Genomic DNA, 26,047 nt, shown 5'->3' on the forward strand with positions numbered 1-26,047 from the left:
GGTGCTAAGGGCTTAGATGGGGTGGAATTTAAGTGTGTTCTGGAATGCTTTCTCAGGCAATATATAGAAGGCCCTGCTGGGGAGAGGGCAAAGCTCAACCTACTCAGGAGATGGGGCAGGGCAAGTGACTGAGGTGTCAATGGGGAAGCTCTTTGGAACCAGTGACCATAATTTTGTTAGTTTTAATTTAGTTGTGGAAAGGGACAGATCTGGTCCACAAGTTAGTCCTAAATGGAGTAAGGTAAATTTTGACAGTATTAGGAACTTGCAAAAGTTGATCAGAGTCTGTTGTTTGTGGGCAAAGGGACGTTTTGCAAGGGGGAGGCTTTTAACAGTGAAAGATCGAGGGTTCAAGGTCTACATGTTCCTGTTAGAGTGAAGGGCAAGTCTGGCAGGAGTACGGAACCCTGGATGACGAGAGACCTTGAGGATCTGATCAGGAAAGTGAAGGAGGTCAGGTACGGGTAGCTGAGATCAAGTGAATCCCTGGAGAACTGTTGGGGTTGGAGGAGGGAACTCAAGAACACAGAACAGTACAGAACAATATGGTCCCTTCGGCCCATAATGTGCTGACCTATGTAAACCTACTCCACGATCAATCTAACCCTTCCCTCCTATACAGCCCGTAACCCTCCATTTTTCTTACATCCATGTGCCTATCCAAGAGTCTTTTAAATGTTCTTGTTGTATCAGCCTCTACGACCAACCTCAGCAGTGCGTTCCAGGTGCCCACCACTCTCTGTGTAACAAAAAACCTACCTCAAACATCCCCCCTGAACATTCCTCCACTCACAAATGGATGTCCTCTGGTATTGGCCATTGTCGCCCTGGAGAAAAGGTGCTGGCTGTCCACTCTATCTATGTCCCTCGTAATCTTATACACCTCCATCAAGTCATCCTGCATCATTCCAAAGAGAAAAGCCCTTGTTCGTTCAATGTTTCCTCACAAGACATGTTCTCTAATCCAGGCAGCGTCCTGGTAAATCTCCTCTGCACCCTCTCTAAAGCTTCCACATCCTTCCAGTAATAGGCTACCAGAACTGAACATAGTACTTACACTAAGTGTGGTCTAACAAGAGTTTTGTGGAACTGCAATATTACCTCACGGCTCTTGAATTCAATCCCCTGACTAATGAAGGCCAGCACACCATACACCTTGTTAACTAACCATCTACTTGGGTGGCCACTTTGAGGGATCTGTGGACTTGGACCCTGAGATCCCTCTCTTTCTCCGCACTGCCAAGAATCCTGCCATTAACTTTGGACACTGCCTTCAAGTTTGATCTTCCAAAGTGAATCACCACACTCTTCTGGATTGAACTCCAACTGCCACTTCTCAGCCCAGCTCTGCATCCTATCTATATCCCATTGTAACCTATGACAACTTCTACACTATCCACAACACCTCCAACCTACGTGTCATCTGCAGATTTACTAACCCACCCTTCCACTTCCTCATCCAAGTCATTTATAAACATCATGAAGAGCAGGGGTCCCAGAACAGATCCCTGCAGAATTCCACTGGTCACCGACCTCCAGGCAGAATACTACCATCCTCTGCCTTCTGTGGGCAAGCCAATTCCGAATCCATGCAGCCAAGTCTTCATGGATCCCATGCCTCATGACTTTCTGGATGAGCCTACCATGGGGAACTTTGTCAAACATCTTACTAAATTCCAGGTACACCACATCCACTGCTCTACCTTCATCTATTTGTTTTGTCACCTTCTCGAGAAACTCAATTAGGCTCATGAAGCACGACCTGCCCCTCACAAAGCCATATTGACTATCTCTAATAAGACTATGCTTCTCCAAATGCTCGTAAATCCTGTCCCTAAGAATCCTCTCCAATAGTTTACCCACCACTGATGTAAGACTCGCTGGTCTCTCATTCCTAGGATTATCCGGATTACCTTTCATGAACAAGGGAACAACAATTGCCATCCCCTAGTACCACTCCTATGGCCAGCGAAGATGCAAAGATCATCTTCGACACCCGCAGCAGTCTTTTCCCTTGTTTCCCATAGAAAGCTGGGGTATATCTCGTCTGGCCCCGGGGACTTATCTATCCTGATGTTTTTCAGAAGCTCCAACACTACCTCTTTCTTAACCTCAACATGCTCCAGCACATTAGCCTGTTCTACACTGACCTCACATTCATCAAACTCCCTCTCCCTAGTGAACACTGAAGCAAAGTATTCATTAAGGACCTCCCCTACCTCCTCTGCCTCCAGGTACGTGTATTGGTATTGGTTTATTATTGTCACTTGTACCGAGGTACATTGAAAAGCTTGTCTTACAAACCGATCGTACAGGTCAATTCATCACACAGTGCAGTTACATTGAGTTAGTACAGAGTGCATTGATGTAGTACAGTAAAAACAATAACAGTACAGAGTAAAGTGTCACAGCTACAGAGAAAGTGCAGTGCAATAAGGTGCAAGGTCACAACAAGGTAGATCGTGAGGTCATGAGATCATAGGTCATAGTCCATCTCATTGTATAGGGGAACCGTTCAATAGTCTTATCACAGTGGGGTAGAAGCTGTCAAGTCTGGTGGGACGTGCCCTCAGGCTCCTGTATCTTCTACCCGATGGAAGAGGAGAGAATGTCCCGGGTGGGTGGGGTCTTTGATTATGCTGGCTGCTACACCAAGACAACGAGAGGTAAAGACAGAGTCCAAGGAGGGGAGACTGGTGTTCTTAATGCGCTGGGCTGTGTCCACAACTCTCTGCAGTTTCTTGCCGTCTTGGGCAGAGCAGTTGCCATACCAAGCCGTGATACATCCTGATAGGATGCTTTTTATGGTGCATTGGTAAAAGTTGGTGAGAATCAAAGAGGGCAAACCAAATTTCTTTAGCCTCCTGAGGAAGTAGAGGCACTGGTGAGCTTTCTTGGCCATGGCATCCACGTGGTTTGTCCAGGACAGGTTGTTGGTGATGTTCACTCCCAGGAACTTGAAGCTGTCAACCCTCTCGACCTCAGTACCATTGATGTAGACAGGTGCATGTACACCGCTCCCTTTCCTGAAGGCAATGACCAGCTCTTTAGTTTTGTTGACATTGAGGGAAAGGTTGTTGTCATGACACCATTCCACTAAGCTCTCTATCTCCTTCCTGTGCTCAGACTCATCACTGTTTGAGATACGGCCTGCAACAGTGGTATCATCTGCAAATTTGTAGATGGAGTTGTTTTCCCCTTTATCCCTGAATGGTCCTACCGTCACTCTAGTCGTCCTCCTGTTCTTCACGTACATGTAGAACAGCTTGGGGTTTTCCTCAATCCCTACTCGCCAAGGCCTTCTTATGTCCCTTCTAGCTCTCCTAAATCCCTTCTTAAGCTCCTTCTTGGCTACCTTTTAACTCTCAAGAGCCCTGCCTGATTTTTGCTTCCTAAACCTTAAGTATGCTTCCTTCTTCCTCTTGACTGAATGTTTCACCTCTCTTGTCAACCATAGTTCCTTCACCCTACAGTCCTTTCCCTGTCTCAGTGGGACAAACCTATCCATTGCAAGCGTTCCCTAAACAATCTCCACATTTCTGCATTTCCGTGATAACATCTGTTCTTAATTTACGCTCCCAAGTTCCTACCTAATAACGTCGTAATTTGCCCTGCCCCAATTAAATATTTTCCCATAATGTCCTCTACTATCCTTGTCCATGGCTATGCTAAAGGTCAGGGAGTTGTGGTCACTATCCCCGAAATGCTTGCCCACCAAGAGCTCTGTCACCTGACCAGGTTCATTGCCTAGTACTAGATCCAGAATGGCCTCTCCTCCAGTCGGTCTGTCCACATACTGTGTCAGGAATCCTTCCTGGCCATACCTAACAAATTCTGCCCCAGCTAAACCTTTTGCACTAAGCAGGTGCCAATCAATATTAGGGAAGTTGAAGTCTCCCATGACAACAACCCTGTTATTTTTGCACTTTCCCAAAATCTGCCTACTTATCTGCTCCTCAGTGTCCTGGTGGCTACTTGGGGCAGGGGGGGGGGGGGTGGGGGGGTGGTCTGTAGAATACTCCCAGTAGAGTGATCACTCCCTTCCTGTTTCTGACTTCCACCCAGACTGACTCAGTAGACAATCCCTCCACAATGTCCTCCTTTTCTGCGGCTGTGATAATATCCCTGATTAGCAAAGCCACTCCTCTACCTCTTTTACCACCCTGCCTATCCCTTTTGAAGCACCTAAACCCCGGAATATCCAGCAGCCATTCCTGCCCTTGTGACAGCCAAGTCTCTGTAATGGCCACAACATCGTAATTCCATTTACTGATCCATGCTCTAAATTCATCACCCTTATTCTTAATTCTTCTCGCATTAAAGTAAACACATTTCAACCCATCAAACTGACTGTGTTTATGACCTGTCCACTGCCTATCCTTCCTAAGTCCCTCTGCACATTGCATCTACCTTTACGCCAACTGCTCGTCATCTGACCTAACACTCTGGTTCCCATCCCCCTGCTAATCTAGTTTAAACCTTCCCCAACAGCTGTAGCAAAACTGCCCGCAAGGATATTGGTCCCTCTCGAGTTCAGGTGTAACCTGTCCCTTTTGTACAAGTCATACCTGCCCCAGAAGAGATCCCACTGATACACAAATCTGAAACCCTGCCCCCTGCACCAACTCTTCAGCCACACATTAGTCTACCATATCTTCCTGTTCTTACCCTCACTGGTGCGTGGCACAGGCAGCAATCCAGAGATTACTACCCTTGATGTCCTGCTTTTTAGCTTCCTTCCTAACTCCCTATATTCCCTCTTCAGGACCTCATCTCTTTTCCTATGTCGTTCGTACCAATGTGTACCACAACTTCTGGCTGCTCTCGCTCCCCCTTAAGAATGCTGTGCACTCGATCTGAGACGTCTCTGACCCTGGCATCTGGGAGGAAACATACCATCCGGGAGTCTCGTTCTTGTCCATGGAATCTCCTGTCTGTTCCCCAAACCAATGAATCCCTTATCACTATCACACTCCTCTTCTCTCCCCTTCCCTTCTGAGCCACAGAACCAGACTCAGTGCCAGAAGGAAATCAGGAGGGCAGAAAGGGGGCATGAGATAGGTTTGGCAGAGAAGTTTAAGGATAATCCAAAGAAATTTAATGTATATTAAGGGAAGAAGAGTAGCTGGAGAGAGAATTGGGGCCATTAAAGACCATAGGGGACATTTCTGTGTGGAGCCGCAGGAGATGGATGAGATCCTCAATGAATATTTCTCCTCTGGTTTTACCGTGGAGAAAGGCATGGAGACTTCAGAACTTGAGATAGTTAATGGGCCATGGATAGGAAAGGTTTAGAGGGATATGGGCCAAACAATGGCAAATGGAATTAGCTTAGATGGAAATCTTGGTCAGCATGGACCAGTTGGGCTGAAGGGCCTGCTTCTATGCTGTGTGACTCTGTCAGCAAGCTTGTGGGGTCGAGTGTACTCCTGCTCCTAATTCCCAAGTATCTCCCCTCGTGCTCACTTCCCTTCCGTTTTTGTCTGTCTCCAGATGACGCATTTGGGAGGAGACATACTGATTGCCCCAGCACTACCCTTCATCACAGGGCACCTACAGCAAACAGGCGAGGTGATGTCCATGGAGCACAGGAGCACCGCCGAACACAACACCACCATCCTGATGCCCAGCAGCCGACTGCTGTGAGTATCCGCAGTGCACCAACCTCCGCCTGACACCCTCTGCCCCCCTCTCTTCTTCGCCTCACCCCTCTGTACCATCTCACCCCCCCACCCTCCCAACCAACTAAATGCCTGACCCGCTCCCCCTCGGTTTTTCCTGTACCCCTGCCGTGCTCTGTTTTCAGGTGAGTCTGCAGTGCTCGGTGTGACCATCGCCATTGTCCTCTCCTTCTACCCACCAGGCTCCACAGGGTCCTTCACACCTTGAGCTAAACAGAACCAGGTCAGCTGTTGCCCTCAGGGTCCGTCCGGTCTCCCATCACTGTGGCACACCTGTCCACAATGTCCTGACCAAGAAGGAAACTGGGCATCAAGGGATGGGAATGGCCGTATCCTGTGCACTGCTGGTGAGTGTATCAGCTTTGGTTGGGAGGAGGATGTATATGGTAATGTAGAATTCACAGCCAGAGGGAGTGGTGGAGGCAGATTCATTTAGTGTTTGAAATGGAACTGAATGAGTAGCTGTAAATGAGGAATCTTCAGGGTAGGGAGTATACCAGCTGGACTGCTCTTGAATCTGGCCTATACTCGTTTATAAAATTGGGATGTGAGTGGGCGGGCACATTGGCAGGGTGGATGCTGAGAGAATGTCCCCTCAAGTGGGGTTATCTCGAACTAGGGGCCATAGTTTCAGACTGAGGGATTTACCCATTGCAGAAGATGAGGTGGAATTTCCTCTGTCAGAGACCACAAGACTACAAAACAAAGGAGGAGAAGTAGGCTATTCGGCTCATTGAGTCTATTCCGCTACCTCACCATGAGCTAAACTATTCCCATCCAGCCCCAATTGCCGGCCTTTTCCCCATATCCCTTGATGCCCTGACTAATTAGATACCTATCAATCTCCTCCTTAAACGCCCCCAGTGATCGGGTCTCCACAGCTGTACGTGACAACGAATTCCATAAATCCAGGACCCTCTGGCTAAAGAAATTTCTTCTCATTTCTGTTCTAAATGGGTACCCTCTAATTCTAAGACTGTGCCCTCTAGTCCTGGACTCACCCACCAAGGGAAACAGCTTAGCCACATCTACTCTGTCCAGTCCTTTCAACATCCGAAATGTTTCTATGAGGTCCCCTCTCATTCTTCTGTACTCCAGTGAGTACAGTCCAAGAGCCGACAAACGCTCATCGTATGTAAGCCCTTTCATTCTGGGAGTCATCCTGGTAAATCTTCTCTGAACCCTCTCCAACATCAGTACATCCTTCCAAAGATAATGGGCCCAAAACTGCACACAGTATTCCAAATGAGGTCTCACCAGTGCCCCATAGAGCCTCATCAACACTTCCTTACTTTTATACATTATACCTCTCAAAATGAATGCCAACATAGCATTTGCTTTTCTCACTGCCGATCCGACCTGGTGGTTAACCTTTAGGGTATCCTGCACGAGGACCCCCAAGTCCCTTTGCACTTCTGTACTTTGAATTTTCTCCCCTTCTAGATAATAATCTGCCCGTTTACTTCTTCCAAAGTGCACAACTGCACATTTCTCAACATTAAATCTCATCTGTCATTTCTTTGCCCATACTCCTAAACTATCGAAGTCTCTCTGCAACCTTCCTGTTTCCTCAATACTCCCTACTCCTCCATCTATCTTGGTGTCATCTGCAAACTTAGCCACAAAACCATTTACTCCATAATCCAAATCACTGATGTACAATGTAAAAAGAAGCAGCCCCAACACCAACCCCTGCAGAACACCACTGGTAACCGGCAGCCAACCAGAACAGGATCCCTTTATTCCCACCCTTTGCTTTCTGCCAACCAGCCAATGCTCCACCCATTCTAATATCCTACCTGTAATTCCATGACCTCTCATCTCATTAATCAGTCTCTTGTGCAGCACCTTGTTGAAGGCCTTTTGAAAATCCAAATACACAACATCCACAGCCTCTCCCTTATCCACCCTACTTGAGATTTTCTCAAAAAACTCTAATAGGTTGGTCAGGCAGGATCTTCCCTTCATGAAACCATGCTGGCTTGGACCTATCTTGCCTTGTACCTCAAGGTATTCTATAACCTCGTCCTTGAGGATCGATTCCAATAACTTTCCAACCACCGATGTCAGACTAATAGGTCTGTAATTTCCTTTATTCTGCCTCCCACCTTTCTTATACAGCGGAACTACATTTGCGACCGTCCAGTCCTCCGGAACCATGCCGGAGCCTATTGATGCCTAGAAAATTATCACCAACACCTCCGCAATCTCTAAAGCTGCCTCCTTCAGAACCCGAGGGTGCACTTCATCCAGTCCAGGAGACTTATCTGTCTTTATTCCATTTAGTTCCCGTGCACCTTCTCTCTAGTAATCTTGACTGAACTCAGTTCTATCTCGAGACCCCTGACTATCAGGTATATTGCTGATGTCCTGCACAGTGAATACTGATGCAAAATACTCATTTAGTTCCTCTGTCATCTCTTTGTTATCCATTATAATCTCTCCTGCACTGTTTTCAACTTGTCCTATATCTACCTGTGTTTCTCTTTTACTTTTCATATATTTAAGAAAACTCTTAGCATCCTTTTATATATTACTGTATCTGCCAACTTCCTTTCATAATTCATCTTTTCTTTCCTAACAACCTTTTTAGTTTTTTTCTGTAACTTTTTAAAAGTTCCCCAGTCTTCTGTTTTCCCACTACTTTTTGCTTCCTTGTATGCCCTCCCTTTTGCCTTTATTTTAACCTTAACCTCTTTCATTATCCACATTTGTACCATTTTTCCATTCAAAACCTTCTTTTCTCTTGGAATATATCTGTCCCGCACTTTTCTTATTTCTTGTAGAAATTCCATCCATTTCTGCTCTGCCGTCCCTCCAACTAGCTTACTCTTCCTATCAATTTGGGCCAGTTCCTCTCTCATGCCACTGTAATTTCCTTTGTTCCACTGAAATATCAACACACCAGTTATCAGTTTCTCCTTTTCAAATTTGAAAATGAACTCAATCACATTGTGATCGCTAGTTCCTCATGGTTCCTTTACCTTTAGTTCCCTAATCACCTCAGGTTCGTTACGCAGCACCCAATCCAAAACAGCCAATCCCCTGGTGGGCTCATCAACAAGTTGCTCCAAAAAACCATCCCGTAGACATTCCACAAACTCGCTCTCCTTAGATCCACTGCCTTTTTGGCTTTCCCAATCCACCTTCATGTTAAAATCCCCCATAATTATCTTGACGTTGTCTCTCTGACACATTTTTTCTATTTCTAACTGTAACTTATAGTCCACATCCCGGCTGCTGTTAGGGGGCCTATATATCACTGCTATTATTGTCCTTTTACCCTTGCCATTTCTTAACTCAACAGATTCCACTTCCTCTGACCCTATGTCTCTTCTCTCTATTGATATTATGTCATTGCTAACCACCAGGGCCACACCACCCCCTCTGCCTACCCGCCTATCTTTCCTATACACTGTGTACCCCTGGACATTCAGTTCCCAATCACATCCGTCATTAGGCCATGACTCGGTGATTGCCACATTGTCATATTTTTCCATCGGTAGCTGTGCCACTAGGTCATCCACTTTATTTCTAATGCTACATGCATTTAAATATAGTACATTTAGTCCAGTATCTGCTACTGATTTCGCTGTATTTCTATTGTTCAGCAAATTATCCTGACTTTTCACCTGCCTGTCCCTCTTACCATCTTCGCTGCACACTGTCTCGGACCTGTTTCTATATACCTCTTCCACTATCCTAACATCCTGGTTTCCTTCCCCCTGCCAAATTCATTTAAACCCTTCCCAACAGCTATATTAAACATTCCCGCCAGGATATTGGACCCCTTGGAGTTCAGGTGTAACCCATCCTTTGTGAATAGGTCATACCTCTCCCAAAAAAGGTCCCAATGATCCAAGAATTTGAAGCCCTGCCCCCTGCACCAGTTACTCAGCCACGCATTCATCTACCTGATCTTGCTATTCTTACTTTCATTAGCATGTGGCACAGGTATTAATCCTGAGATTACTGCCCTGGAGGTCCTGCTTCTCAACCTTCTTCCTAGCTCCCTGTAATCTTCCTTCTGGACCTCCTCTCTCTTTCTATCTTCGTCATTGGTATCAATATGTACCAAGACTTCTGGCTGCTCACCCTCTCCCTCAGAATACTCTGGACCTGATCTGAGACATCCCATACCCTGGCACCAGGGAGGCAACACACCATCCGGGTATCCATGTTGGGCTTGCAGAATCTCCTGTCTGTTCCCCTCACTATGGAATCCCCAATAACTACTGCATTTCTCCTTGTTCGCTGGACCACGGCACCAGGCACGGTGCCGAAGTCCCGTTTGCCGTGGTCTTCCTCTATCAGGTCATCCTTTCCAACAGTATCTAAAATGAGATACCGATTTTTAAGGGGGACTGCCACAGAGGTACTCCCTACAAATTCTTTATAGCTTCTGTATATCTCCTCCTCACCCTCCCTAATCAGCCGAAGGTCATCGAGCTGCAGCTCCAGATCCCTGACATGGTCTCTGAGGAGCCACATCTCAATGCACTTCGCGCAGATATATTCCTTGGGAAGACTGGTAGTCTCCCAGGGTCCCCACGTCTGGCACTCCAAATATAACAGTAATCCCAGCTGCATACTGCTATGGCACTGTCTAATGTTACTAAAATAAACAAACTAGTAACTTACCCTATCTATAAACCTCGCCTCTCACCTGTTCTCGCCGAAGCCTGTTGAGCCACAGCCTTACCACTCTGACTCAGACCACTGCGACAACGACCTTCCCCGACGACCGCTGTATGAGGCAATGCCTCTCCTACATAGGGAGGTTGGTGAATCTTTGGTATTCATTCACTACTCCAGAGCGCTGTGGAGGTGGAGGACCTTGGGGAGTTGAGAGGTGTGAGCAGAGAATGGGGAAAATGGTGGCGGTCTGTGAACTGTCACCACCCGCCCCGACAGCCTCCAACACACCTGTACTCACAGCCTCTAGCAGACGTCAGTTCAGCCTTCCTGAGAGTGAACCCATGGAAAGTGTCTGGTCTGGATGGAGTCCCCGGCCATGTCCTCAGATCCTGAACAGATCAGCTATTGGGAGTATTCGCAGCCCTACACTCACCTCTGGAGCATCTGGACAGTAAAGACACTTATGTTAGACTATTGTTTGCAGACGACAGCTCAACCTTCAGTACTCGCATTCCGAGCAAACTCATCTCCAAACTCCTAAGCCTGGGACTCCACCTCCCTCTGCAACTGGATCCTTGACTTCCTGACCAACAGACCACAATCAATGAGGATAGGCAGTGACACCTCTGCCATGATTATTCTCACCACTGGTGTCCCACAAGGCTGCGTCCTCAGCTCTACTCTGCTGTACTCCCTGTACACTCACGACTACTTGGCCAGATTCTTCTTCAACTCCATCTACACGTTTGCAGATGACACAGCCCTAGTGGGTCGTATCTCAAATAAAGACGAGTCTGAGTACAGGAAGGAAACAGAGAGCCTAGAAACATGATGTCATGACAACAACTTTTCCCTCAATGTCAGCAAAACAAAAGAACTGGTCGTTGACTTCAGGAAGGAGGGCGGTGTACATGCACCTGTCTACATCAATAGTGCTGAGGTCGAGAGGGTTGACAGCTTCAAGTTCCTGGGAGTGAACATCAGCAATAGGCTGTCTGGGTCCAACCACATTGACACCACAGCCAAGAAAGCTCACCAACGCCTCTACTTCCTCAGGAAGCTAAAAAAATTTGGCATGTCCTCTGACCCTCACCAATTTTCACATGCACCATAGAAAGCATCGTATCCCGATGCATCATGGCTTGGTATGGCAACTGCTCTGCCCATGACCACAAGAAACTGCAGAGAGTTGTGGATACAGCTCAGCACATCACGGAAACCAGCCTCTCCTCCATGGACTCTTGTCTATACTTCTCGCTGCCTCAGTAAAGCAGCCAGCATAATCAAAGACCCCACCCACCCTGGACATTCTCTCTTCTCCCCTCTCCCATCAGGCAGAAGATACAAAAGCCTGAAAGCACGTACCACCAGGCTCAAGGGCAGCTTCTATCCTGCTGTTACAAGGCTATTAAATGGTTCCCTTGTGGAATAAGATGGACTCTTAACCTTACAATCCACCTCGTTGTGACCTTGCACCTTACTGTCTGCCTGCATTGCACTTTCTCTGTACTGTTACCCTTTATTCTGCACTCTGTTATTGTTTTTACCTTTACTACCTCAATGCACTGTGTAATGAATTTGATCTGTATGGACAGAATGCAAGACAAGCTTTCCACTGAACCTCGGGACAAGTGACAATAATGAACCAATTTACCAATAATGAAACAATTTACATCTCTCACCTCTCCTAACTCCAATCGGAGGTTCCCATCTGCTTTAAGAAGAGCACTTCCCCGATGCCAAAGTAAAATATGGTAACGTGCTTTAATGACTGCTGCCCAGTGGCTCTGACATCCACCATCATGAAGTGTTTCGAGAGGCTGATCATGGCACGCATTAACTCGAGACAGCCTTGACCCACTGCAATTCTCCTACCGCCAAAACTAGTCCACGGCAGATGCCATTTCCCTGCCCCTACACTCATCTCCGGAACACACCCTTGATAAGATTCCACATGGTGGGCTGCTATGGAAAGTTAGATCAGATGTGATTCGGGGAGAGCTCTCTAATTGGATACACAATTGGCTTGATAGTAGGAAACGGGGTGATGATAGATTGTTTATTGGACTGGGAGCCTGTGACTAGTAGTGTTCCCCAGGGGTTGGTGATAGGCCCATTGCTTTATGTCATCTATTTGTCAAGAAGGGAAACAGGGATAATCCTGGAATCTATAGACAGGTGAGTCTCACGTCACTGGTAGGGAAGTTACTGGAGAGGAATCTTAGGGATAGGATTTATGAGCATTTGGAAAACCATGGCCTAATTAGGAACAGTCAGCATGGCTTTGTGCAGGGCAAGTTGTGCTTTACTAACTTGATTGGTAAATCTCCTCTGCACCCTCTCTAAAGCTTCCATATCCTTCCTATAATGAGGCGACCAGAACTGCACACAATACTCCAAGTGTGGTCTGACCAGAGTTCTATACAGCTGCAACATCATTTTGCCGCTCTTGAACTCAATCCCCTGACTAATGAAGACCAACACACCACACGCCTTCTTAACCCTACATATCAACCTGCACAGCAACCTTGAGGGATCTGTGGACATGGACCCCAAGATCCCTCTGTTCCTCCACACTGCTCAGAGTCCTGCCATTAACCATGTGTTCTGCCTTCAAATTCAATTTCCCAAAGTGTGTCACTTCACACTTTTCCAGGTTGAACTCCATCTGCCACTTCTCAGCCCAGCTCTGCATCCTATCAATATGCCTCTGCAATCTTCGACAGTCCTTCACACTATCCACAACACCACCGACATTTGTGTCATCTGCAAACTTGCTAACCCACCCTTCTATCCCCTCATCCAAGTCATTAATAAAAATCACGAAAAGCAGAGGTCCTAGAACTGATCCTTGTGGGACACCAATAGTCACAGCCCTCCAATCTGAACGCACTCCCTCCACCACAACCCTCTGCCTTCTACATGCAAGCCAATTTTGAATCCACACAGCCAAGCCTCCTTCAGACCTCTGAAGAAGCCTACCATTTGGAACCTTGTCAAACGCCTTACTAAAATCCATGTAGACCCACATGTACTGCACTACCCTTATTAATCTGCCTGGTCACCTCCTCAAAGAATCCTATCAGGCTTCTGAGACATGATTTGTCCTTCACAAAGCCATGCTGGCTGTCCCTAATCAGACCATAATTCTCTAAATGTTCATAGATCCTATCTCTAAGAATCCTTTCCAACAGCTTGCCCACCACAGACGTAAGGCTCACTGGTGTATAATTCCCTGGACTATGTCTACTACCTTTTTTGAATAAGGGGACAACATTTGCCACCCTCCAATCCTCCGGTACCGTTCCTGTGGACAACAAGATCCTAGTCAACGGTTCAGCAATCTTCTCCCTCGTCTCACGGAACAGCCTGGGGAATATTCCGTCAGGCCCCGGGAACTTATCTGTCTGAATATTTTCTAACAGCTCCAACACATCCTCTCTCTTGATATCTACATGCTCTAGAACATTAACCATACCAACACTGTCCTCAGCGTTATCAAGGCCCCTCTCCTTGGTGGATACTGAAGAGAAGTATTCATTGAGAACCTCACTTACTTCCACAGCTTACAGGCACATTTTCCCACCTTTGTCTCTAATCAGTCCTACCTATACTCTCGTCATCCTTCTGCTCTTCACATAGGTGAAAAAAGCCTTGGGATTTTCCTTAACCCTACTCACCAAGGCCTTTTCATGTCCCCTTTTTGCTCTCCTCAGCCCTTCTTAAGTTCCTTCCTTGCCACCCTATATTCCTCATGAGCCCTATCTGATCCTTGCTGCCTACACCTTATGTATGCTGCCTTCTTCCTCCTAACTAGATGTTCCACCTCTCTTGTCACCCATGGTTCCTTCACCCTGCCATTCTTTCTCTGCCTCACCGGGACAAATTTATCCCTAACATCCTACAAGAGATCCCTGAACAACGACCACATCTCCATAGTACATTTCCCTTCAAAAATGTCATCCCAATTTGCACTCGCAAGTTCTAGCCTTATAGTCTAATAATTTGCCCTTCCCCAGTTAAATATCTTCCTGTCCTCTTTGCTCCTCTCCTTGTCCATGACAATGCTAAAGGTTAGGGAGCGGTGGTCACTGTCCCCCAAATGCTCACCCACTGAGAGATCTGTCACCTGACCCGGTTCATTAACTAATACTAGATCTAATATGGCATTCCCTCTAGTCAGCCTGTCAACATACTGTGATAGGAATCCATCCTGGACACACTTATTTGGGAAGCTGAAGTCTCCCATGATAACAACCCTGTTATTCTTGCACCTTTCCAAAATCTGCCTCCCAATCTGCCTCTCAATATCCCTGCTGCTACCCGGGGGCCTATAGAATACACCCAGTAGAGTAACTGCTCGTTTCTTGTTGTTAACTTGCACCCATACTGACTCTAGAGGGGATCCTTCTACATTATCCACCCTTTCTGCAGCTGTAATTGTATCCCTGACCAGTAACGCCACCCCTCCTCCTCTTCTCCCCCCCCTCCCTATCCCTTTTAAAACACTGAAATCCAGGAATATTCAATATCCTTTCCTGTCCTGGTGACAGCCAAGTCTCTGCAAGAGCCACAATATCATAGTTCCATGTATTTATCCAAGCTCTCAGTTCATCACCCTTATTCCTGATACTTCTTGCATTTAAGTAAATGCACTTTAGTCTATCCACCTTTCTACTTTTATACCCTGTACTCTGCTTCTCCTTCCTCAAAGCCTCTCTGCCTGTTAGATCTGACTTTACCCCATGCACTTCTTCCACTGACCTATCCCTCCGGTTCCCATCCCCCTCGCAAATTAGTTTAAACCCTCCCAAACCACACTAGCAAACCTGCCTGCAAGGATATTGGTTCCTTTGCTGTAATGTTCTATGTTCCTTCTATATCAAGGATTTGGATGAGAATGTACAAGAATGGTTAGTAAGTTTCTAGATGACACTGAAGTAGGTGGTGGTGTTAACTGTGAAGATGGTTATCAGGATTTACAGGGGGATGTTGATCAGCTGGGTAAGTGGGCCGAGGAGTGGCAAATGGAGTTTAGGCCTAATCTGGTCTAACCAGAGTTTTATGGTGCTGCAACATTACCCTGCAGCTCTTGAACTCAATAGCCCAACTATTGAAGGACAGCGCACCATACACATTCTTCACCACACTATCAACTTGCGCAGCAACCTTGAGGGATCTATGAACGTGGATCCCAAGATCCCTCTGTTCCTCCACATGGCTAAGAGTCCTGCCATTAACCTTGTATTCTGCCTTCAAGTTCAATCTTCCAAAGTGTATCACTTCACACTTGTCAGCCCTTCTCAGCCCAGCTCTGCATCCTGTCTATATCCCATTGTAACCCACGACAACCTTCTACACTCTCCACAGCGTTACCAACCTTCATGTCATCTGCAAACTTTCTAACCCGCCCTTTCAGGATTATTATAACTGACATATGTCGTGAAATTTGTTGTTTTGCGGCAGCAGTACAGTACAAAACAAAAGGGCCCATTTCTATGCTGTATGACTCTATGAACATCTGGATAACAAAGACGCTTATTTATTGACTACAGCTCCACCTTCAACACCATAATTCCAAACTCCTGGACCTAGGACTCTGCACCTCCCTCTGCAACTGGATCCTTGACTTCCTGACCAATAGACTGCAATCAGTAAGGATAGGAAACAACACCTCCGCCATGCACGATTTTCCATAATACTGGTGCCCTATGAGGCTATGTCCTCAGCACCTTACTATACTCCCTTTACACTCACGACTGTGTGGCCAGATTCAGCTCTAACTCCATCTACAAGTTTGCAGATGACACCACTGTAGTGGGCCAAATAATGATGAGCCAGAGTACAAGAAGGAGATAGAGCCTCGTGGCATGGTGTCAAGACAGCAACCTTTCCCTCAATGTCAGTAAAATGATGGAGCCTGTCATTGACTTCAGGAAGTGGGGCTATTGTGCTGCTTTGTAATGTACTGGGCTGCTCTATAAAAAGCTAATTTTTATGGCATTTATACCTATGACAGTCTGTAACAACGGTGCTGATGTGGAGATGGTTGAGAGCTTCAAGTTACTAGGTGTAAATACCACCAATTACTTGTCCTGGTCCAGCTACATGGACACTACAGCCAAGCAAGCTGACCAGTGCCTCTTCTTCCTCAGAAGGCTAAGGAAATTCAGCATGACCCTGATGACCCTTACCAACTTTTATCGATGCACCATAGAAAGCATCCTATCCGGATGCATCACGGCTTGGGACGGCAACTGCTCTGCCCGAGACTGAAACTGCAGAGAGTTGTGAACACAGCTTAGCGCATCACGGAAACCAGCCTCCCCTCCATGGACTCCGTCTATGCCTCCCGCTGCCCAGGAAGCAGCTAACGTAGCCAAGGGTCCCTCCCACCCCCTTCCATCGGGCAGGAGATACAAGAGATTGAGAGCATGAGAGCATGAGCCATGAGCCTCAAGGACAGTTTCTATCCCACTGTTATCAGACTCTTCCACAGACCTTTCGAATGCTAAAAGATGAACTCCCAATCTATCTCGTCATGGCCTTGCATCTTACTACACTTGCACCATACTTTCTCTGTAACTGTAACACTCTATCCCACATTCTGTTTCCCTTCTGTACTTCCGTGCTATGCTTATGTGTGGCACACAAACAAAAGCTTTCCAGTACGTGTGACAATAAGATATCAATTACCAATACCAAGCCAAGATGGGATTAGCTGTGATCTCATTGAACGACGGAAGGGCCTACTGCTGCTCTTGCCTCGCACATTTTAGTGAAATGCAGAGTAGTGAATCTTTGGAATTCTCTCCCCGGAGGCTCAGCTGGATTGGATTGGTTTAATATTGTCGCACGTACCAAGGTACAGTGAAAAGGTTGGACAAATCGGTTGTTTTCTCTGGAGCAGAGGAGGCTGAGGGGAGACCTGTAGAAGTTTATAAAGTTATGAGAGGCATAGATAAACAGAATCTTTTTCCCACGGTAGAAATGTCAAGTACCAGAGGACAGGCATTCAAGGTGAGAGGGCGAAAGTTTAAAGGAGATGTGTGGGGCAAGTTTTTTGCACAGAGAGCGGTGGGTGCCTGGAACGGGCTGCCGGGGGAGGTGGTGGAAGCAGGTACAGGAGAGGTGTTCAAGAGGCTATTACACAGACACGTGGATGTGCAGGGAATGGAGGGACTTGGATCATGTGCAGGCAGAAGAGATTTAGTTTAATTTGGCATCATGTTCGGCACAGACATTGTGGGCTGAAGGGCCTGTTCCTGTGCTGCACTGTTCTGTGATGTGTGCCATGACCATCTTCTCAAAACACTTCATGATGGTGGATGTCAGAGCCACTGGCCAGTTGTTATTAAGGCACGTTACCTTATTTTTCTTTGGAACTGGGATGATGGTGGTTATTTTGAAGCAAGTGGGAACCTCAGATTGGAGTAGGGTGAGGTTAAAGGAGTCTGCGAATACTCCCGCCAACTGATCTGTGCTGGATCTGAAGACACGGCTGGGGCTCCATCCAGGCCAGACACTCTGTGGGTTCACTCTCAGGCAGCTCAATCTGACGTCTGCTACAGAGACTGTGGGTACAGGTGCATCAAAGGCTGTCGGGATGGGTGCGACTGACCTGTTCAAATCTTGTGTAGAATGCATTGAGCTCATCGGGGAGGGATGTGTTGTTGGCAATACTGCCCAATGTCGTTTAGTAGCCCATTATAGCATGCAAACCCTGCCACAACTGGCGGCTGGTCTGGGACTCTCGCTTGGTCTGGTATTGTCTCTTGGCATCCCAGATGGCTTCGTGAAGATCGTCCCTCAATTTCCTGTGTAGGTCAGTGGCACCTGACCTAAATGCCTCAGACCTGGACTTCAGTAAGGAGTGGATTCCTGGTTCATCCATGGTTTCTGGTTGGGAAACACCTGGATTGACCTCTATGGTACGCAGCCCTCGACACACTTGCTGATGAAGTCTGTGACAGCAGTGACGTACTCATCTAGGCTGGTGCTGAGTCCTTGAACAGTTACTTGACTCAAAGCAGTCAAGTAGAAGCTCATCTGTTTCCTCAGACCAGCACTGTCGACTTTCTGTACTGGATCCTCAGGTTTCTGACTAATCATTGCAGCTGCATTCCCATCTACCTCGTCATAGCCGTGCACCTTACTGTCTGCCTGCACTGCACTTTCTCTGTAACTGTAACACTTTATTCTGCATTCTGTTATTGTTTTCCCTTGTACTACCTCAATGCACTGTGCAATGAATTGATCTGTACAAAAGGTATGCAAGTCAAAGTTTTTGGTATTGGTTTATTATTGTCACTTGTACCGAGGTACAGTGAAAAACTTGTCTTGCACACCGATCATACAGGTCAATTCATTACACAGTGCAGTTACATTGAGTTAGTACAGAGTGCATTGATGTAGTACAGGTAAAAACAATAATGGTACAGAGTAAAGTGTCACGGCTACAGAGAAAGTGCAGTGCAATAAGGTGCAAGGTCACAACAAGGTAGATCATGAGGTCAGAGTCCATCTCATCGTATAAGGGATCCGTTCAATAGTCTTATCACAGTGGGGTAGAAGCTGTCAAGTCTGGTGGTATGTGCCCTCAGGCTCCTGTATCTTCTACCTGATGGAAGAGGAGAGAAGAGAGAATGTCCCGGGTGGGTGGGGTCTTTGATTATGCTGGCTGCTACACCAAGACAGCGAGAGGTAAAGACAGAGTCCAAGGAGGGGAGGCTGGTGTCCGTGATGCACTGGGCTGTGTCCACAACTCTCTGCAGTTTCTTGCGGTCCTGGGCAGAGCAGTTGCCGTACCAAGCCATGATGCATCCAGATAGGATGCTTTCTATGGTGCATCGATAAAAGTTGGTGAGTGTCAGAGGGGACAAACCGAATTTCTTTAGTCTCCTGAGGAAGTAGAGGCACTGGTGAGCTTTCTTGGCCGTGGCATCTACGTGATTTGACCAGGCTGTTGGTGATGTTCACTCCCAGGAACTTGAAGCTCTCAACCCTCTCGACCTCAGCACTGTTGATATAGACAGGTGCATGTACACCGCCCCCTTTACTGAAGTCAATAACCAGCTCTTTTGTTGACATTGAGGGAAAGGTTGTTGTCATGACACCATTCCACTAAGCTCTCTATCTCCTTCCTGTACTCCGAGTCGTCGCTGTTTGAGATACGACCTACAATGGCGGTGTCATCTGCAAACTTGTAGATGGAGTTAGAGCAGAATCTGGCCACACAGTCATGTGTGTATAGGGAGTAGAGTAGAGGGCTGAGGACACAGCCTTGTGTAGCACCAGTGTTGAGAATAATAACCTCGGTACAAGTGATAATAATAAACCAATTCCAATTCCATCCAAGTCATTAATATCCTCAGAGCAGAAGGTGATGGCAGAAGGGGTTGGGGGTTGAGGTCGGCTGGGTCAGGGGCTCCAGTGGGGTCGGGAAGTTGGATCAGGATCCCCAGTAGGTTCGGGGGTCCCTGCGTCAAGGGATGAGGTTGGCTGCTTCCACCGATTGGTCAGTGTCTGGTCTGTCCTGATGTCGGAGGTCGTGGTTTCAGTGTCGGCAGTCGGGTCTGGTCAGTTCAGGAGGTGGGGGGTCAAGTTAGGAGATCAGTCCCTCCCGGTAGTCAGAGAATGGCCAGAGAATCTGTAAGTAGATACAAGAGAACATTGTAGTAATTCTTACGTCTTGGAACTGAGGTTTAAAAGAGTAGAATGATTATAGTAAATGTAATGACTGGATGTGCTGAAGCCAGCACCCAGGGAGTCACCAGAGGCACGCACTGAGTGCAGGGCATGGGTTAGAGCAGGCATGATCAGACTGAGTGGGACTGCAGGCACTGCTTCTGGCACTTATTTGTTCTCACTGTTGCAGAACCCAAGGCCACAATCACAAAGCCGAGAGAGCCGTCCTGTGAAGAAGATGTTCCAGACGATGTCAAACGTGGAGGCGGCGGGGAATCCGAAAGCTGCCTGGGGCAGTTACTCGCAGACCTATGGAGTCATCAGTCAAACCGGCCTGGAGAATCTGCGCAACCTCCACAGGGAAAACAGGCCCTAGACACAGAGCTGGAGCAGGGCCAGGAGACAGTGGGGCAGGAGGAGCTTGGCATCAGGTGGACAATTCAGGACAAGACAGGCACAGGAGCAGGTGGACAGGAGGACCAACATAGGATGGACAGTGCTGGACAGATACACAGCACACACAGGACGGGAGGCCAGTGTTAGACACACACACAGCACGCACAGGACGGGAGGGTGGGAAGGACAGGGGATTGCACAAAGGAGAAATTGAAAGGAGTATACACCAGACTGCACAGGACTCTATGACTGAACGGCATCCACACTCTTTGTGTAATTGTAGTTTCATTGTTCTACGGGAAAAGGTTTTGTATATTGGTATCTGATTTTTGTAACCTTGTTTTTGATGACGATTCATGGTTTAATGCCACAAGGAGATTGTTTGCCTTCCCTAACGGGCTGGTGAAGTTTGGTGTCATTCTCCAGCGGAGCTTCAGGGGCCTCTGTCCCAGCCCTGTGAATGATCCATCGATTTCTGTTGCAAAGGGATGTCGTCCCTGAGGGGGTTCCTGTGCCAGTGATGATCCTGTTGTCGGAGCCGGGTTACTGTGTGCAGAGCCGGTGGTTGTAATTCTCTCATTTGGTGGTCACTCAGCCAGCCGATGCCCATCTGCCTCCACCACCCAGAGCCCTGGACCTGGGTCGTGCACCTGCCCTGTGCCAGGCACCTCTTCGCCATTGTCTCGCCCTCTCCTCTGGCAGATGTTTGCCTCCTGTTGTGGAGTGTCAGGTAATTTTGGGGTCTAACAATGGACTGTTTCCTGTAAATACATGGTAAACCGTGTGTTCTCTGGATATGCCAGACCATGCTGGTCTTCTTAATGGATTTTTAATAAAACTCAACAATTTACACTCTTTGTGGTTGAAGAAGTGGCCAATTGACCCCACCCTCATAACTACACCCACCCTAACCTCCTGACCCCACCCCCATAACTACACCCACCCTAACCTCCTGATCCACCTCCAAGACCACTGATAAGCTTCTCCTTACCATCCCCTGGGGAGTCTTCCCCTGCTACCCGTGCCTTTCCATTGCATCTGATCCCCCTTTCCTGACTGTGGACCCCTCCTTTCCCTCCTGTGACAGGGCTCCCCACTCACAAGCCCCTTTCCCCACGTGAGCTGCAGACCCTACCCAGCCTCAGCTGCCTCCTACACTCAGATCCCACAGCACAAGATGAAATAGCTCTCTATCACAGGCCAGTGACGCAGTCAGAATCAGGTTTATTAACACGGACATATGATGTGAAATGAGTTGTTTTCAGCAGCAGTACAGTGCAAGGCATAAAATTACTAGAAATTACAAAAATAAATAGTGCAAAAAAGGAATAACAAGGTAGTGTTCATGGACCATTCAGAAATATGATGGCGGAGGGGAAGAAACTGTTCCTGAATCATTGAGTGTGGGTACTTCCTCCCCATGGTAGTAATGAGAAGAGGGCATGTCCTGGATGGTGAGGGTCTTTAGTGATGGATGCCGCCTTCCTGAGGCACCATCTCTTGAAGATGTCCTTGATGATGGGGAAGGTTGTGCCCCTGATGGAGCTGGCTGAGTCTACAACCCTCTGCAGCTCTTGTGATCCTGTGCATTGGAGGCTCCATATCAGGCTGTGATGCAACCAGTCAGAATGCTCTCCACCGTACATCTATAGAAAGTTGCAAGAGTCTTTGGTGACAGACCAAATCTCCTCAAACTACTAATGAAGTAGAGCCGCTGGCGTGCCTTCCTCATGATTGCATCAATGTGTTGGGTCCAGGATAGATCTTCCTAGATGTTGATGCCCAGGAACTTGAAGCTGCTCACCCTTTCCACCACTGACCCCTCAGTGAGGACTGGTGTGTGTTCTCCTGACTTCCCCTTCCTGAAGTCCACAATCAATTCCTTGGTCTTGCTGATGTTGAGTGCGAGGTTGTTGTTGTGACACCACTCAACCAACCAATCTATCTCACTCCTGTACGCCTCCTCATCGACATCTGAGATTCTACCAACAACAATGGTGTCATTTGTGAATTTATAGATCGTGTTTAAGCCACACAGTCATGAGTATAGAGAGAGTAGAGCAGTAGGCTAAGGACACATCCTTTAGGTGGACCAATGTTGATTGTCAGTGAGGAGGAGGTGTTATTCCCAATCTGCACTGACTGTGGTGTCCTGATAAGGAAGTACATGATCCAGTTGCAGAGGGAGGTACAGATGCCCAGGTTTTAAAGCTTGGTGATTAATACTGAGGGGGTGATGGTGTTGAACGCCGAGCTGTAATCGATAAACAGCAGCCTAATGTATGTTTTGCTGTTGTCGTGATCACAAGATCACAAGACAAGAGAGCAGAAGTAGGCCATTCGGCTCATCAAGTCTGCTCCAAAGAAAAGGGGGAAAAAAAGAAAAAGAATGAGAAATGGGGGGGGGGGGGCAATAAAAAAAAACTATTCTAACCCCAATTTCCAGCCTTATCCCCATATCCCTTGACTAATTAGATATCTATCTATCTATCTATCTCCTCCTCAAATGCCTCCAGTGATCTGGCCTCCACTGCTGTACGTGGCAAGGAACTCCATAAATTCACTACCCTCTGGCTAAAGAAATTTCTCCTCGTCTCTGTTTTAAACCTGTACCCTCTAATTCTAAGATTGTGCCCTCTGGTCCTGGACTCACCCACCAAGGGAAACAGCTTGGCCACACTAGTGCCCCGTAGAGCCTCATCAACACTTCCTTACTTTTATACACAATACCTCTCGAAATGAATGCCAACATAGCTTTCGCTTTCTTAACCACCGATCCGAACTGGTGGTTAACCTTTAAGGTATCCTGCACGAGTACCCCCAAGTGCCTTTGTACTTCTGTACTTTGAATTTTCTCCCCTTCTAGATAATAATCTGCCAGTTTATTTCTGTTTCCAAAGTGTACAACGGCACATTTCTCAACATTGAATCTCATCTGCCATTTCCTTGCCCATTCTCCTAAACTATCTAGGTCTCTCTGCAACCTTCCTGTCTCCTCAATACTCTCTACTCCTCTACCTATCTTGGTGTCATCCGCAAACTTAGCCACAAAACCATTTACTCCATCATCCAAACTGTTAATGTACAGGGTAAAAAGAAGCGGCCCCAACACCGACCCCTGCGGAACACCACTGGTAACCGGCAGCCAACCAGAACAGGATCCTTTTATTCCCACCCTTTGCTTTCTGCCAACCAGCCAATGCTCCACCCATTCTGTTATCCTACCTGTAATTCCATGACCTCTCATCTCATTAATTAGTCTCTTGTGTGGCACCTTGTTGAAGGCCTTCCGAAAGTCTAAATACACAACATCTACTGCCTCTCCCTTATCCACCCTACCTGAGATTTCTTCAAAAAACTCCAATAGGTTGGTCAGGCAGGATCTTCCCTTCACAAAACCATGTTGGCTTGGACCTATCTTGCCTTGCACCTCTAGGTATTCTATAACCTCATCCTTGAGGATCGATTCTAATAACTTTCCCACCACCGATGTCAGACTAATAGGTCTGTAATTTCCTTTATGCTGCCTCCCACCTTTCTTATACAGCGGAACTACATTTGCGACCCTCCAGTCCTCCGGAACCATGCCGGAGTCTCCAAAGCCGAGTAGAGAGCCAGTGAGATTGTCTGCTGTAGACCTGTTGTAGCGGTAGGCAAATTGCGGTGGGTCCAGGTCCTTGCTCAGGCAGGAGGTAATTCTAGGCATGACCAACCTCTCAAAGCACCATCACAGTAGATGTGAGTGCTACTGGTCGACAGTTGTTGAGGCAGCTCACCCTGCTCTTCTTAGGCCAATGTGATTGCTGCCCATTTCAAGTAGGCAGGAACCTCAGACCGCAGCAGTGAGAAGTTGAAGATGTCCTTAAACACTACAGCCAGTTGGTCAGCACAGATTTTCAGAACCCTGCCAGGTACACTGTCAGGGCCTGACGCCTTCTCCCTCTTGAAGGATGTTCTGACATTGGCCTCCAAGATAGAGATCAGAGGGTCACTGGATTCTGTGGGGATTCACACAGGTGTAGTGTAATTTTCCCTTTCAAAGCGTGCATAAAAGGCATTGAGCTCATCGAGGAGTGAAGCGTCACTGCCACTTATGCTGTTATGTTTCGCCTTGTAGGAAATGATGGCATGCAAACCCTGCCACAGCTGTCGTGTGTCTGATTGTGTCTGTAACTTCACTCAGAATTGCCTTTCCGCTTTCATGATGGCCTTCTGTAGGTTGCACCTGGACCTTTTGTAGTGTTCTGGATCACCAGTCTTGAATGCCACAGATCTAGCCCTCAGCAGACTGCAAATCTCCTGGTTCATCCATGGCTTCTGGTTTGGGAAGACTCGGTATGTTCTCGACGGCTGTGGTATACTTATTCAGATCCGAAGATGAATCTCTAAATATGTTCCAGTCCACCGATTCAAAGCAGTCCTGTAAACGCTCCTCCGCCTCCCCTGATCAGACCTTCGTGGTCCTCGCCACTGGTGCTGTCGTCCTCAGTCGATCCCATTACCCACACTGGGCAGGCAGCTGATGGGAGGTTGGAACAAAGGCGACAAGGCTGAGGCGTTTATAATTATCAGAGGCCCATATGTGATCAATAGACAGAACAGATATCCTCCGCAGAGCGTCAGTAACGCGAGAGGAATGGATCTGTGTTGACTGGTAAAAGGATTAGAGGGGATTTGGGAAATTGTTTTGCTACGTCAATGCACTCTGTACTAAATGTAACCACTGTGTAATGAATTGACCTGTATGATCGGTTTGTAAGACAAGCTTTTCACTGTACCTTGTTACAAGTGACAATAATAAACCAATACCAATACCAATGGATGAGTGGTGTGCCTGAGCTGGTGAGTTTCACTTGCAGAGTCAGCAGTTGGAGTGAGATTTGGAGCGGTACGTTTGAAAAGAGGTGAGTGTCTGTGCCTGAGCTGGTGAGTTTCACCTTGCAAGAGTCTAAACGAGGCACATTTGCAAATTGTTACCTGCTAATTGGCTTATTAACAGCAGCAAATAAAGGTAAGGCAGGTATAAGCGGAGCAGCCATTGTGTGGTGGCAAGTGTTTGGAGTGGGGGAGCTGAGGCTTTGGTTCAAGAGGTGAAGCTAAGTCTCTGGTAAGTTTCTTTCTTTCTTTGATTTGCTGTTCCTTGTAGTGCAGAGTAGTGAGAATGGCTCCAGGGTAAGTGGTGTGTTCAGCTTGTGAGATGTGGGAGTTCTGGGAGACATCCAGTCTCCCTGATAACTACATCTGCATGAGGTGCATCCAGCTGCAGCTCCTTACAGACTGTTAGGAAACTGGAGTTGCAGCTGGGTGACCTTTGGCTCCTATGAGATAACGAGGAGTTACCATAGAACCATACAGCACAATATGGGCCCTTCAGCCCACCATGTTGTGCTGCCCTTCAAACCACACCTAAGACTATCTAACCCCTTCCTCCCACATATCAGAGGGATATCTTAAATTCCTCCATAGCTTAACAACCTCTTGAACTTGCCCAGCGTATCAGCCTCCACCACCACCCCCGGCAGCGCATTCCATGCACGAACCACTCTCTGGGTGAAAAACCTCCCTCTGATATCTCCCTTGAACTTCCCACCCATTACCTTAAAACCATGCCCTCTTGTATCGAGCATTGGTGCCCTGGGAAAGAG

The 26,047-nt window shown here is 47.3% G+C and overlaps 1 protein-coding gene across 5 annotated transcripts in view; it reads left to right on the top strand.

Annotated features, from left to right (window-relative positions):
* mapk15 (mitogen-activated protein kinase 15) overlaps nucleotides 1-22,649 on the top strand; it is a 62,062-nt gene extending 39,413 nt beyond the window's left edge. Inside the window, exons 12-14 of one of the 5 annotated variants that reach the window (XM_052017023.1) lie at nucleotides 5,494-5,642; nucleotides 5,864-6,028; nucleotides 20,197-20,526. In XM_052017023.1, coding sequence (XP_051872983.1) covers nucleotides 5,494-5,642; nucleotides 5,864-6,028; nucleotides 20,197-20,382 — 500 coding nt within the window. In that variant the 3' untranslated portion in view covers nucleotides 20,383-20,526. Of the gene's footprint in view, nucleotides 1-5,493; nucleotides 5,643-5,863; nucleotides 6,029-20,196 lie in introns of those variants that run through there. The other 4 variants (XM_052017025.1, XM_052017026.1, XM_052017027.1 and 1 more) reach the window with 4 other exon arrangements.
* The last annotated feature ends 3,398 nt before the right edge of the window (nucleotides 22,650-26,047 follow it).

Source organism: Pristis pectinata, chromosome 5, assembly GCF_009764475.1.
Source record: "Pristis pectinata isolate sPriPec2 chromosome 5, sPriPec2.1.pri, whole genome shotgun sequence".
Classification (NCBI taxonomy): Eukaryota; Metazoa; Chordata; class Chondrichthyes; order Rhinopristiformes; family Pristidae; genus Pristis; species Pristis pectinata.